Source organism: Haliaeetus albicilla, chromosome 26, assembly GCF_947461875.1.
Source record: "Haliaeetus albicilla chromosome 26, bHalAlb1.1, whole genome shotgun sequence".
In the NCBI taxonomy this organism is placed as follows: Eukaryota; Metazoa; Chordata; class Aves; order Accipitriformes; family Accipitridae; genus Haliaeetus; species Haliaeetus albicilla.
The window spans coordinates 2643755-2657125 of record NC_091508.1 but is presented as its reverse complement, the minus strand read 5'-3'; the positions used below and the strand labels follow the sequence as shown (position 1 = coordinate 2657125).

The following is a 13371-nucleotide window of genomic DNA, read 5'->3' as shown; positions in this document are numbered from 1 at the left end:
AGATGAACTAGCTCAAACAGGCCTGTGTAATTAAGGTAGTTCATAGTAGAACTTCCAGTTCTATGTGTACAAACAGATAGGGAGCAAAAACAGAATTATTGATGTGATGTGAAGAAATTATAGTCCTCTACTTCTCTGTGGGAGAATAGCTCTACAGTCAGCTCTGCCACTGACACAGAGTTGACTCGGAATTGTAAGGGTTATAAATGGCAAGCGTTGAACTTGCTATAAAGCAGAATTATATTACGGGAATTGTATTTGAACTATTGTGCTACTTATACAAAAACAATCAGATGTATTTTTAGCTCATGAATTCTGTTGGAAAAGTCTTTGTGTGAGATGTCACCTTGCCAGCTTAATACTGTAGTCACAACATGATGAAACTCATGCAGCATAGAAAACTGGCAAAAAAATGGGATGTTGTGTTATAGAAGAGTTAACTGACTAAACACCTTTAAGACTGAGAAACTGTCAGGTTTGTCAGCCTAAAAAGGAGATTTTTTTGGGAGTGAGGGGGTTCTCTAAAACAAAATCATAGTAGTAAGAACGTAATTATGCAACTAATTTAATACAAGTACAAGATTCTATTTCATTGTTTTGATTATCTAATATCATTACACATCCATATTTATTACAGCCCAGAAGACTATGTAGTCCAAAACTTTTATTTAATGAGCAGACATAACACAGGAAGTCAAAACAAGACATACACATACACATGTACATATGTATACCAATATACATTTAAACAATGCAGAAGAGGTAGTACCGTTAATTAAGAAATATATAACATGCAGTAAAAATACTAAGACAATTCATATCTGCCTTCATTGCACCTCTTCCAAGTATCACAAGAGGCTATAGAACAATGTATTCAGCACCAATCCAAACTTAAAAATGTACTCTGTACTCTTACATGATTGTACCTTGAATTTTCTGAAGGTGATCCTTCAAGGGACAGTATTTAGTTCATAAGTTAAATACTATGGCTGTAACAACTCAGATAATGATCTTTGAATCCATGTACTTCTCACAGGAACCAGATTGTCTGTACGCTTCAGGATGTAAAGTTAGGCATTAACACCAAATATTTAACCTGATCTCTTTTTTCTTTCTCTAAGACAACCCCATCAGATGACTGAGTTCTGTTTTGGAGGGATGCCTACCCTATAAGGGGAAAAAAACACCACATAAAACTGGATAGAGTTTATTGTTGACCTTAAGAAAAACTCCAGTGTAGGCTTGAAGTTCTGTTAGACAGTAAGTAACTGCAGTATTTAGGTTTTACCGGGGGGGGGGGGGGGGGGGAATTATCTCTGCAGAAACATGATCCTAAAAGTACTGAAAGATGAAGAAGGGAAAACTCTGTAAGATAGCCCCCCTGTACACATTCAAGAGCATCCTAGCATGCCTCAGATGCTCAGAGAACAAGCTGCTAAAAGCAGGAGAGCCAGATCATAGAGCCAAAGCTCCAATACTTTAAGCCACTTATTCAGCAACTCTGTATACTCAGAATAGAAACTCTGGGCAATGGTCTGTGTGACCACAAAAGCAAAGCTCTTTCAGAACTTCATTAACCAGACTGACTATTTCTTAAGATTTTTAAGCTGTACTTACAGCAAGTGAAAGACTTTGCTCTGTGAATACTGTTTTAGGAAAGAAGAAAAAATACAGTTAAGAAGAATTATCAACTGTTGAGACTTAAATGTAAAAACCAAAACAGACCTAGACCTCAGTAAATGCACCTTCCATCCGCATTTCCAGATCTAACCAAGGTGTGTCTCTAGTCCCAAGATCCACACTAGGCAGATTCAGGAGTCTAAGGAAGGCTACAGTGAAAGAGGAAGGTGATATCTTCCTTTTTTAGGATTGTTTTCCAGATTTCCTGGTTTCCTGTATTGTTTAAGCTCTGATGGGCCAGCAGGGAAAAAAAAAATCCAAACAAAACAGCAATGCAACAAATCTAGGGAAGATACTGTAGTATATTGTAGATAACATTTATCTGATATACTCCTCCTCAGAGATGCAGGACATATCTTCATCTGTGCTTTCTTCCAAATCTGGCAAGTTGCCCCAGAGCAATACATTCACACCTGGTGGGAAGGAGGTAAGAAGACAAAGGAGGGAAAAAAGAAAATAGTATTTTTGGATTGTGACCTTATTTTGAAGTTTCAAACTGTCCATTTTCAGAGAAGATAACTACTCTAATCATTGCAAAACCTGGTAAGTCACGTTCATGATAAATATATCTAGACTATTTCCTATTTTTCTTCCAAAGTCATCTTGTAAGTGTTGCTGTTTACAGCATAGTTCAAAGAATAAGTCCCTGCTCACAGATGTATTTATATAGCTAATTCATGTAATTATTGATAATCTCCTCATGGCTGATTTATTTTTAAATGCATTGATCTGAAGCACAGGTGACACTGAAAGGTTTAGACAATAAGTTACTCCCATCTGCAAGGAAGAGAAATGATTTGTCAGAACGCTATGCATTCCTGAGGACTCAAGGCAAATTATGCTAGACACCTGGCATCCAAACAACACCTAGCTGAAGAAGCTAGCTAGCATGAGCTGTAACTTCAGCTTGAGCTAATGAGGACTCAGTTATATAGGGTCAAAGTGACAACATGACTCACCCAAAAAGAGTGCCCGTTGGACAGCTGCCTATGTAGCTATACATACCACTATAAATAGCAGCTGGTGGCTGTGTTCATACTAGTTATAATATTGCTTCAGAAAATCCTGACTTCTGTCCACAAAAGGGATAGGTTAAGTTTTCTGATGAAGATAAATTTCCACTTAAAAATTTTCATTTACAAAGTAGCTACAACTACCTCCCCGAAAGTAGTTTGCTAGATTAGCAATACAGTAACGCTTGCCTTATGCCTCCATATGTTACACTCCCTCCATATGCTTTAACTATATTGAGATGCCTCATTAGAAGGAGGACTTGGAATTCAAGATTTTAAGGAAGAGAAGGAAACATATGTGTTCCTTACCAGAAGAGTCTAGTCTGTTGATGCCAAAGACTGCTTGGCTATGAAACATCCAGAAGTGGCCATTATTACAGGACAGCAGGCAAGGTTTGCAGGGAGAAATCACATGATAACCAACAATGTTACCACTAGAAAGACAAGTGAAATAATGAGCAACACAAATGCCTGATGAAAAGATACATGTCAGCCTTTCCAGCTCAAACTAATGTTAAATAGCCATGGTACCAGACCATTGTGTAATGCTCCTATTTTGATAAAGTTAAGGGAACATAGTTAAATAAGCATCTTAAATACTTAGGGAACATCTGTCAGGAGTTCCAGAATATCTAAGTTTTAGATCTTTGGCATAGAGAACCATTTAGTAACCTAAATTGTGTAATCCAGATTAGTTTACATACCAACAAATGGTGTAGTTTTTGGTTTTTTTTTTCCTTTGGAAGGCCAATGATTCCATTGGAATCAGTGTAGAAGTTCATCATGCACATAAAATCCATCTGTACAGAAGCACTGTACATGGGAGGGTATCGGTAGTAGGAGTAATGAGACTGAGAATACCAAAGCCTTATCTACTCTTCTAGGTTGAAACCTAGAAACACTGTTTTTCTACTTTCTCAGTCATGCGCTCTAGTGAGATATTTCTGTTTCTCTACTTCTAAAAAATAAAATACTGTGTTCCTATCACAACCCTCCACCGTTTAAATCTGAACAAGGTAAAAGTCTTGATTATGAAGCCAAAAGGATCATCTCAAATAACTGTGAGCTACTTGAGAGTTGTTGTTTTTACTCTTAAATATCAGGCATTAATAAAGAGGATAAAAGAACTCCAAGAACTTTAGTGACAGCATGTTCCATCTGCTAGCAACAACTAGATCTGCCAAGAGGATGTTCTATTAATTAGAATATGAGTAACTACTTCTTACTGTGGCCTTATTCACACAATTATCTCAGTGTTGAAGCAGACATTTAATCAGGCAGGTGGCATGCAAAGCTTTCCCATATACTCAGACTACTGACAAGGTTGTCACATTTCCACTTGGGACTTGCACAGAAATAGACTGGCAGCCATGCCCAGAAGTAGTGGGCTGAGTTTCTATCAAACAGCATTAGAATTGAAATAGAGTATGCAATCTGTTCATTCATCCCTTAACTCTTGCGCTGCAGTAGTCTGCAGTGAGAAGGTTAAACAGTATCGCGTCAGTGCATACACGCTTGAGGAGGTGTTCTTGTCACTGAATGGCACCCTTACCACTTTAAACACGCGATGTTCTTCAGTTTGCATTTGCAGATTTCAGTAAAATAGCAACTTCCGATGAAATCAACAGTACTAGATGGGAAGAAAGTAAAAATACAGAAGTTCAGGTGTGGCTATGATTAAAATTATAAAGTTTTGGTAATACTGGTCTGCAGTTGCAACAAAGTGATGTTACCATTACGGTCTCCTGTGGTTTTATTTTAACCTTTCCCAAGAGCACACAACACGTTTTTCCTATCAGCTACCAGCCATTCTCATATCGAAACAAAAAGAGGACCCATGAGATGTTACATTAATGTATCGTAAGTCCTCTCAAATTAGATCAGAAAGCACCACTGCTCTCAGTACTTCCTAAGGCTTGCAGGTTTGGCCCTGCTGCTGGCTGCATGGCACTATCCGTCAGACATCTGATTATAGACGTTGCCCTGGTTCCTGGCAAGTCTCAGCTAAGACTACAGAACAATAGCTTAAAGGCTAGGACATTTAAAACCAAACCTTTGATTTCTTATCTCCTTTCTAACCCCTACTTTCTTATTAACATGCCATTTTGCAATCTTATTTCCTTAGCATTCAAATATTGTTATGGGAAAGCAACAAGCAACTGACTTGGAGGAGAGTCGTGCTGGAACCAGCGCAAGATCAGGTTTGTTCTGTTTACAGGTATTTGTTTCAAATTCTAATCTTAAGGAAGGAGCTGGAGGAACTTCCCGTGGCTTCCTGAGCCTACGTCTTCCCCACGAATAGATTAAATTAGACTTTTCATTTGCTAGAGGAGGGACGGCCTTGCTCTCGCTATCCCGCCTTGGCTTCCCCAGGGCTGAAGGAACTGCAAACGCAGGAACGGGTTGAATCGTGCCCTTTGGGGCCCTTTTCCTGGTGACACCACGTTTGCAGAGGGATCTTTTAGGGACCCGGCCGGCCGCTGAGGACCGTGCGGCCTTGTGGGCCCCAGCCGAGCCCGCTCCCTGCGGGGCAGGCCCACGGCCCCGAGGCTGACAGGCTGCAGCTCCCGGGCCGGCAATCCCCCGCCGGAGGGACCCCCGTAGGGGCACCAGCCGCCCCGCCACCCCGCGGAGTCCCGGCGCTTACCCCGAGGGCGGGATGTCGGTGGAGTAGAGGTCGATCTCGGTGTCCGCCAGCAGCACGGCCTTCATCCCCCGCGAGCTCAGCACCTGCTGGCAGAAGCGGCAGCACAGCACGGCCACGCACCGGTCCTCGAAGGTGCAGCTGCTGGTTGACATGGTGGGGGGGGGGAGGACGGACGGACGGACACCGCCGGGCCGGGCCAGGCCGGGCCCCGCCGCCGCCGTTCCCCGTCCCGTCAGGACCCGACCGCCGCCAACGGCCACGCTTCCATCTGTCAGTTTGAATTCCCGACCTCAGTCTCCTATTGGGCGCGGCGGGACCCGCCCGCCCCATCTGATTAGTGGAGATCGGCGGCGGGCCCACCCCCTCCTTGCAGGGCCGTTGGAGGAGACGGGTGGCACCACCCCTACCGCCTGGATATTGGCGGAGGGGCACGCCCGCCCTTGCTCCCATTGGTCCAGCCGGCAGCCTCTTTGCATGACTCGCCCCGCCCCTGCGCAGTCCTTGGGGCGGAGGCTACTGCGCTCCGCCAGGCCCCTCCCACCCCGTCCTGGCGGGGCGGTGCTATGGGTGCCGAGCGGCGGGAAGAGGGGTGGGCCCAGCTGACAGACGAAGCCGTCTGGTTGGCCGGAGCGCCCGTCGCTCCTTGCCCAGCTCTCTCCGTCGATTGGGCAAGCCGCGCGGCGGGGCGGGCCGGCGGCAGGGCCGGTGAGGGGGACCGGGTGGCGGGCGCCAGCGGCCGGAGGACGCCCGGCTGCGGGAGGCGGCTCCGCAGCGCCCAGGTAATCGCCCCGCCTCGGCCGCCGGGCCCCGTCCCCTCCCCTGCCAGCCCGCCGGGGGCCCGCCGAGCTGCCCCCCGAGCTGCTCCCGCCGGCCGGCCGGCCCCACCGCCTCCCCTCAGCCTCCCCTCAGCGCGGCCCTGAGGCGGGGCGCGGGGCCGCGTCCCTCAGCCCCGGCCCCCCCCCTCCCCCCCCCGGGACCCCCCCACGCTTCCTCTCCCCGCCGCCCTCATTGTTCTTCCCGGGCGGGATGCGGATCCGGCGGGTGCCGTGTTTATTTATTTCTTCCTTCCATACGCGCATCTTCCGCGGGGGGGGGGGGGGGCTGCAGCCTCGCCCCCTCTCTCCCCCGAAAAAAAAGGGGGGAAAAAATAAAATTAAAAAAAAAAAGACGGGAGAAAAGTTGTGTCCCGCCGTCCCGCCGTCCCCCTGCGGGCAGGTTCCCGCCTGCCTTGTACATGCCGGGCTGCGGGCCGGCTCTGAGCCATGCCCCGGCGAGGGGTCGCCGGAAAAAAACCCAAAAACCAAAACACCACAAAAACCCCAAACCCAAAATAACCAAAAATCCCCGGAGCTGCCGAAGGAAAAGCTGCGGATGGAGCCACGCCGCAGGGGACGGGTCTGGTGTGGCGGGGAGCTCCCCGGCTGGTCCTCCGGCTGCCGCCGCTGGTGTGGCTGCGGGCTGGGGTGCAGTTTTGCAGCGGAGGATGCTGCAGCCTGGGCAGGCTCTGGCTCTTCTTCCCCCCCTGCATTGCTGCTCGTTTAGAGAAGGGCTTTTTCTCTGCGCAGGCTGGTTCCCCTCCCCTCCCTTCCCTCGCTCCCCTGGGGACCCCGCTTTCCAAATGAGCCCCTTCTCCCCCCTCCCCACCCCTTGGGGCTGGCTGCCGTGTAGGCGTTTTCCCTTGGTTACCTGGCCGGTCTGCATTTCTAACCTCATGCTGCTGCTTAAAGGACAATTTGCAATGTCAGGGCAGCTTTTCTTTCAGTCACAAATTTTGGCTGCGCATCTTGCGACTGCTGGCTGCAAGCTGTAATTCTCTAAATTTTTTATTTTTTTAATTTTTTTTTATTTTGCATTTGCAGGCAAGCAAACCAAAGAAAACGGCTTCTTGTCCTCCGTTTCTGCTCTCGTTTGGGATTTGATTTGCATCATCTCTGAGCCCATTTTAAAAAAAAAAAAAAAAAGGAAAAGCAAACCAAACCCACACAAAACATGTTGTGCGGAAGGACTTCCACTCCCTGGCTGTGCTATTAACGTTAGCAATCAGGAAGAGCCTTTGGGGGCTGCAGGATCTTGCTAGTCTGATGCTGCTGCTAAAGGTTTTGGTGCAGGGAGACAAAACTGCTGCCTCTTCCATCCACTGATCTCTTAACATCTGCATTTTGCTGCTGCTGTGCTCCGTCTCACACCCTCTCTCCATGGACTGATTTTTTTTTTTTTTTCCTTTTTGTGGGGGGGAGGACAAGCGGAAAATCAAGGCATCGCACTGAGAGGAGCGAAATTGCATTTATATCTTGTGTTCTGGTGGATCTGTTTTGAGGTTAATCTTTTTGGAAAAGAAAACATGACGTCGCCAGCAAAATTCAAAAAGGATAAGGAGATCATAGCTGAATATGACACTCAAGTTAAAGGTAGGAATGGTTTTATTTTCATCTCCTTTGCTATTGCAGTCCTGACTTGCAATTGTAGGAGTTTGCAGTAGATGTTTGGGTGGGGAAGGGGGGAATCATTTGCAGATTGCCTGGAATTTTCAGGGCTTTTTCATAATACAATGCTGGATCGGGTTTGCAATGCTTTTTCTCGTCCCCATGGGGTAGGTTCCTACTATGGTATTGCTGTTTTAAGGTATCACAGTAAGGGCTTTTTTTGCAGAATATAACAAATCTTTGAGTTCCAAGAGAGATCCATATTTTTCTGTCTGCTGTTCTAAAATATGGCTTTGCATTTGAAATATGAGAGCCAGTTAATTGCTTTTTAATCCTCCTCCTATCATGGGAATCTTTTAAAAATCTGTGTAGTGTCAGAAGAGCATATTTCTACTGGTAGTAACAGGGACTGTGCTGAGGGTCCCTGTAAAGCTGTTTGTGCTAGAAAGTTCCATTATTCAGGATTTTGCTCTTGCTGAGTCCATAATAATACTGCTTGGTTTTTCTTACTCTGCTCTTGGGTGTAACACCTTAATGTTGCAGAGTATGTGTGTGTGTATATACACGCATGTATATGCATACATATATAAATGAATAAAACGAATGCATCAACGTTATTCCCACCATCATAAGAAAGGTAATAAAGAGTCAGAGGCATATTTGCAATGATCGTGCAAGTCTTCTGCAGAATTCAGTTGGCTGGGTTTCAGGCTATCATGTGCCCTAGGTTTAAAAAAAAAAAAAAAAAGGATCATGAAATGTCTACTTAGCTTCTTATTTTTGCAAAGTTTTCAAGATAACGCTTATTTAAAAAAAATTATGGCTTGTGTATGGCTTGATATATTGCTTTTAGGAAGTTATGAGATACAGTGATTTATCTAATCGGTTAAAACTTGCTTGGTATGCTCATAGCATGCAGGAAAGATGGCCTTCGGGCAGGGTTGATTGAGTTAAATCAATGCGATTTAAAAAAATGTGATTTAAATCTGAGTAGGAAATCTAGATTAAAACTGACAATTAAAATATTGTTTTGCAATTATGTACTTTAGTTATTTTTCCTACTGGGGGGGCTGCTTACTGGTTGCAAATCATTAAAACACGTTGTCCTACAAGATGCATGCCCTGCACTGACCCTAGTACTCTGTACCTAGAAGTAGTTTTGACATTTATGTTAAAAAATGCTTACCTGAGCAAATACAAAGTTGGGTAGAAATTTTTTTTTTTTAATTATTTTTGGAGTTCTTAAAGTTAGAAACGGAGAAGAGCGTGTTTCTTTTTTACTAGTTTAGTTTCTATTCCTGTTTTCTAGCTGTCTTTGGAAATGGGAATTGAAGTCAGCGTAAAATTAGAGGCTTATACGTTCTTTCATTATTTACCCCATCAAAATGTGCATGATGGATACAAGCTTGTAGTCACGGTATTTGTGAATTGGACGCAATAATAAGAAACAAGGCTTTAGAATTAGCAAAGCGCATCTTCTCACCTCTTGGGTTTTTTCATGCATTAGAAAAGAAAAGAAATCTTTCCCTTCCTTTTCAAGAAAGAGACCGACAAGATGGGTAAAATGGAAACGAGCCTTCCCTGTGTGCAGAGACCATTACTGCCAAAACTCAGTTCATCTTTCAAGGTGCTTATGCAGAGATCTGTCAGTTAGCCTGTAATTGTGGTCCCAAAAGTGGATTCTTGTAGTAGCATATAGATATTTTTTTTTGCTTTTTGCCTTGTAAAAAGTTCCTATCTTAAATATGTGAGGTTAAGAAGACCAGAACTGTGTAAATGGATCTCGAGGGGCTGGGAGAAGGGGGTTGCCGTCCTGAATTAGTGACTAGGGCAGCTACGAGTTTGTCTTGGGATATTCATCCCTCTTGCAGTTCAGCTTTCCCTGCCCGGGGCACTCCAGAAGCGGCAGCCCCAGAAGTGGCTAATGAGAGGTGTTCTGCTCTTCCCTTGAGAGGGAGGTGTACCTGGGCCAAACAGCTCAAAAATTCACATGACAGTGCGGTTAACAATCCTCTCCCCCATCACCTCATTTGTTTCAAAGTACAGGGGGGAGCTTCCCTGCTCCACCGAGCTTCAGCATTTCACAGGCTGCTTTGACAATGGGGGTCGTTGTCCCTTTGCTTTTAGGTATCAAGTTTGGGGGGAGACTTTGAAGTTATATATGCTTCTCTTAAAATTTCATGAAACTTGCTTTACATCTCATAGACACCTTGGCTCTGAGTTGGATGGTGATTTGGCTCTATAGGGAAGCTCTCATGAGCGGTAAGACCTCTTGCCTCTCTAATTCCAGAGGTGCGCTGGTCTCTCTGCCATGGTGGGAAGATGAGACGGTACTAAAGACACACTTAAATCCAAAAGTGTGGTGCTTGCCTAATCATTAAACATACATAAAAATTTTGGTGTCCCGATCAAATTCTGACTTTAACTGTGGGAACGGCGTAGAAATGGTGTTAACTTTGATTATGGGTTGTTTGGTATCTTTTCTCTTGTGTTGTGAAATGATGCCATGAAGCAGTCGCTGGAGGAGTGAGATGAATCAGGTGTTGGCGTGCTATGTAAATTGTAAGGTGTCATCTGTTTCTCAGATGAGAAAACTGTGGTATTTTTTACTGGCATTTAGAAACTTGCTGCAATTTTTTGCTACGCTTCATTCTGGCTGTGCATTGGAAGCTGTGTTTAGAGGCTTCATTTAAAACCATTAATCCACAAACACGTACTCGAGCACTTTAAATTACTACTAATGGAATGATTGAGCTTTGTTTAAAAATTGAATAGTCTTAAGTTGTTAATCAAAAACTATTTAAAGAATAATTTGGTTATGGTTAATAGATTGTTGTTAGGCAAATTTTTGATTTTCTGTTACTGAATGAACTTGGTAATTTTTCTTGTAAAAGGTGTGGGGGGGTGACAGGGTGTCAATCAGTGAAACTTTTTGTTCTCCCGTTGCCATGCGCTATAGGTATTTGTTGTCTTCTTCCAACAGCCAGTTCTTTGCCTCTTGTGGGTTGGAGTTATCTCTTCCTGTGGTTTGCACATGCAGCTACTGGCAGGGGATATCAATATTAGGATGAAATGAATTTCTGAAGATGAAGACTGCTTATCTCTTACACATGAGACTTACTGTGCAGAAGCTAGGGGACATGGAGGGAGGGATGTGTTTTTTCCTGATTACTTGTGCACTGTGGTTGAGGACAAGTTTTGCAGTCTTGTAGGTACTGGTGCAGTGCATCCATCCTTGGAGGTTGCTGGAACCAGACTGGATACAGCCTTGAGTTACATGGTCTGACCTTATAGCTGACCACTGGAGGTTGGGGCTGGATGACCTCTTGAGCTCCCTTCCAACCTGAATTATCCAATGATGCCATGATCTCCAGTATCTGGAGGTTCAATTACAAACTCGATGTCTTCTGCAGAAGTGAGTTAACCTGCAGAGGTGTCCAGACAGGGTAGCCTTCCTCAACAACTGCACTGACCTTGAGTTTTTTACCTCTGGATGATGCAAGCAAAATTTGCGTTGTATTTGGTTGCATTGGCTGTGCTATCTGCACTTGAATGTTTCACGCTGTTGGGAGAGGAGAGGTTGCCAGTATTAGAGGGCTCTTCTTGCAAAACTTATTGAGAGTGCCTCTCTCTTTGAGAAAACTCTGAAATGGCTGCGTGTCGTGTTGTAGGAATTCTCCTGACAAGATGACATGGGGTCAGCAGGGGAGGGAAGTGCTGCTTTGATACGTTTCTGTACCATGTGCTCACAAAGATTATGAGTTCTGTGAAGCTGGAAAGTGAGATTCTGTGGTCTCCATATGGAGCCTTTGATATCTCAAGCTCATCCCCTTGTCTGGATTGTCTCTCCCAATTCCTTTGTGCAAGTTGCGGTAAAGCAGAGATAATTAATTTATGCTGTGTAGTGTGTTCCATATGAGATTTGGATGCTGCCTATCTATGCCCGACCAAGGACTGTCAGACTGTTTTTAATGTATTAAATTGGAGTGTACATTTGCTGAGGAAAGAAGCGTCAGTGATTTATCTCTTAATTCTTCTTTTCTTTCTCCTCGTGTCCCACAAGAGCCTTATATTTAATTAGTTTGTATAAAGCTTCAGTAAATAGCTTCATGGTTTGGGCTACAGAAATTTAATACTGAAATTCTTTACACAGCAAGGGTTCATAAGCCACTTCTGTCCTTGAGTAGTCTCTAGCAAAGGTTAAAATGCATCTCTTGCAGATCTTGCAGCACAGCCCAAAAAGCACTAGGAGTATGAAAAATAGATGAGGTAATTTGTAGCAGGAGCGAGCACAGCATAGAGGTGGCTGCATGGTTATTTAGCAGTGTGTGTCTTGAGCTAAGAGAAGATGCCTGATAAGAACTTCAGGCAAGCCTCCTAGCTGCCATCAGATTCAGGCTACTGTAATGTCTCAAACTTATTTTTTAATCTCCTAAAAATTGATGATAAATTTCAGATAAGTCCCTTTTTCTTTTCTGGGTTGAATAACTGATAGCGTATTTGATCCGATTGTGATCTTTTGCCTTAAACGCTGCTTAAAAACGCCTTAAATGCTGCATATAAATCTCATTCTTATGGTACATCTTCTGTGTGCCTTGATTGATGGGCAGCAGTTTTTAATCCTGGTAAACTCTTAGGAGTGGTACAGACCTCTGTGTGAAAGGTTACAAAAGTAGTTGTGACTGGGTCAGCAGCTGTAATTTGGGGGCTAGAAAGGAAGTGTGATGCTTTTGGGTGGTGATTTGAAACAAAATTGGCATTTCTCTCAACGGTTCAAAGTTTTCTTGTTAACACTGCACATGCAGCGCTTGTCTACAGAGAAGGTATTTGTAGAACTATCTTTAGATTTTTTTACATCAGTGAGTTGAAATCACTGTAATTTATTTTGTTCCTAAACCTGTGTACCTAGGGATTTTCAATACTGTTGACGTTACGTATATATGATGATTTGTGTTTGTCTTCTGTTCAGGTCACCAAGTTGGTCGCTGCACACTATGACTGTGTTTGCAGATCCGAGCACCATGTATGTGTGCCTTCAAGAGTTATGGCTGAGCTCTTGGCCACTTTTTTGGCAACGCCTATTTAATACACTGTGTAAATAGACTTTTCAGCCATGCACCCTGGTGTGGTTGAGTGGAATAGTTTTAAATTTTGAGATTTTGAGTTTGTATGTATTGGATTACCATTTACATTTAAAATATAAAACTACCTTTTAAGGGTTTTTTACAGTTAATCATTACTCTGTGCGTGTAAGTGATTCCATTTGTTTGCAACAATGACTTGCTCCAAACTCTGGCTATGGAATTGCTGTAGAATCATCTGTTTTTCTGCAGTTCTTGATAGTGCTAATCCCTTGAGTTTTGGAGCTGGATTGGGCCAATGAAGCAGCCTGCTGCCAGAAAGGGGGAAGGGGCTGTTGGGAGACTGGTTTGATGTTACAGCAATAGTTTGTATTTCATTTCGTCCTATGTACAGTTCCTGCTAATGGATTATTAACGAGGATGGAAAGAGGTGAAAGAATGCAGAGTCTTCCTTCTTTCCACTGCATCTCCAAAATCCCTCTGTTGCAGATTCATCAAGTATTGCAAGGCTAGAGACCAAAGCTGAC

General features: G+C 44.0%; 2 protein-coding genes across 3 annotated transcripts in view; one reads left to right on the top strand and one right to left on the bottom strand.

Moving 5' to 3' along the window:
* Nucleotides 1-649: 649 nt before the first annotated feature.
* On the bottom strand, nt 650-5697 carry FAM72A (family with sequence similarity 72 member A). Its single transcript, XM_069770751.1, has 4 exons — nt 5341-5697; nt 4246-4323; nt 3003-3127; nt 650-2093 (listed from the first exon to the last, which is right to left on the bottom strand). Exons 1-4 carry the CDS (start codon nt 5490-5492, stop codon nt 1999-2001), a joined length of 450 nt encoding a protein of 149 aa, XP_069626852.1. The 5' UTR covers nt 5493-5697; the 3' UTR covers nt 650-1998.
* Nucleotides 5698-6006: 309 nt separating this feature from the next.
* Nucleotides 6007-13371, top strand: part of SRGAP2 (SLIT-ROBO Rho GTPase activating protein 2) — a 115283-nt gene continuing 107918 nt past the window's right edge. For both annotated transcript variants that reach the window (XM_069771343.1, XM_069771342.1), the window contains exons 1-2: nt 6007-6119; nt 7200-7748. In XM_069771343.1, the coding sequence (XP_069627444.1) occupies nt 7682-7748 (67 nt within the window). In that variant the 5' untranslated portion in view covers nt 6007-6119; nt 7200-7681. The remainder of the gene's footprint in view (nt 6120-7199; nt 7749-13371) is intronic.

Coding starts and splice junctions, on each gene's coding strand:
- FAM72A (XM_069770751.1), bottom strand. CDS start 5,492: ATGTCAACCAGCAGCTGCACCTTCGAGGACCGGTGCGTGGCCGTGCTG. Junction 3,128..4,245: donor AACATCGCGTGTTTAAAGTG/GTAAGGGTGCCA, acceptor TTGTCTTTCTAG/TGGTAACATTGTTGGTTATC. Junction 2,094..3,002: donor CAACAGACTAGACTCTTCTG/GTAAGGAACACA, acceptor CCTTCCCACCAG/GTGTGAATGTATTGCTCTGG.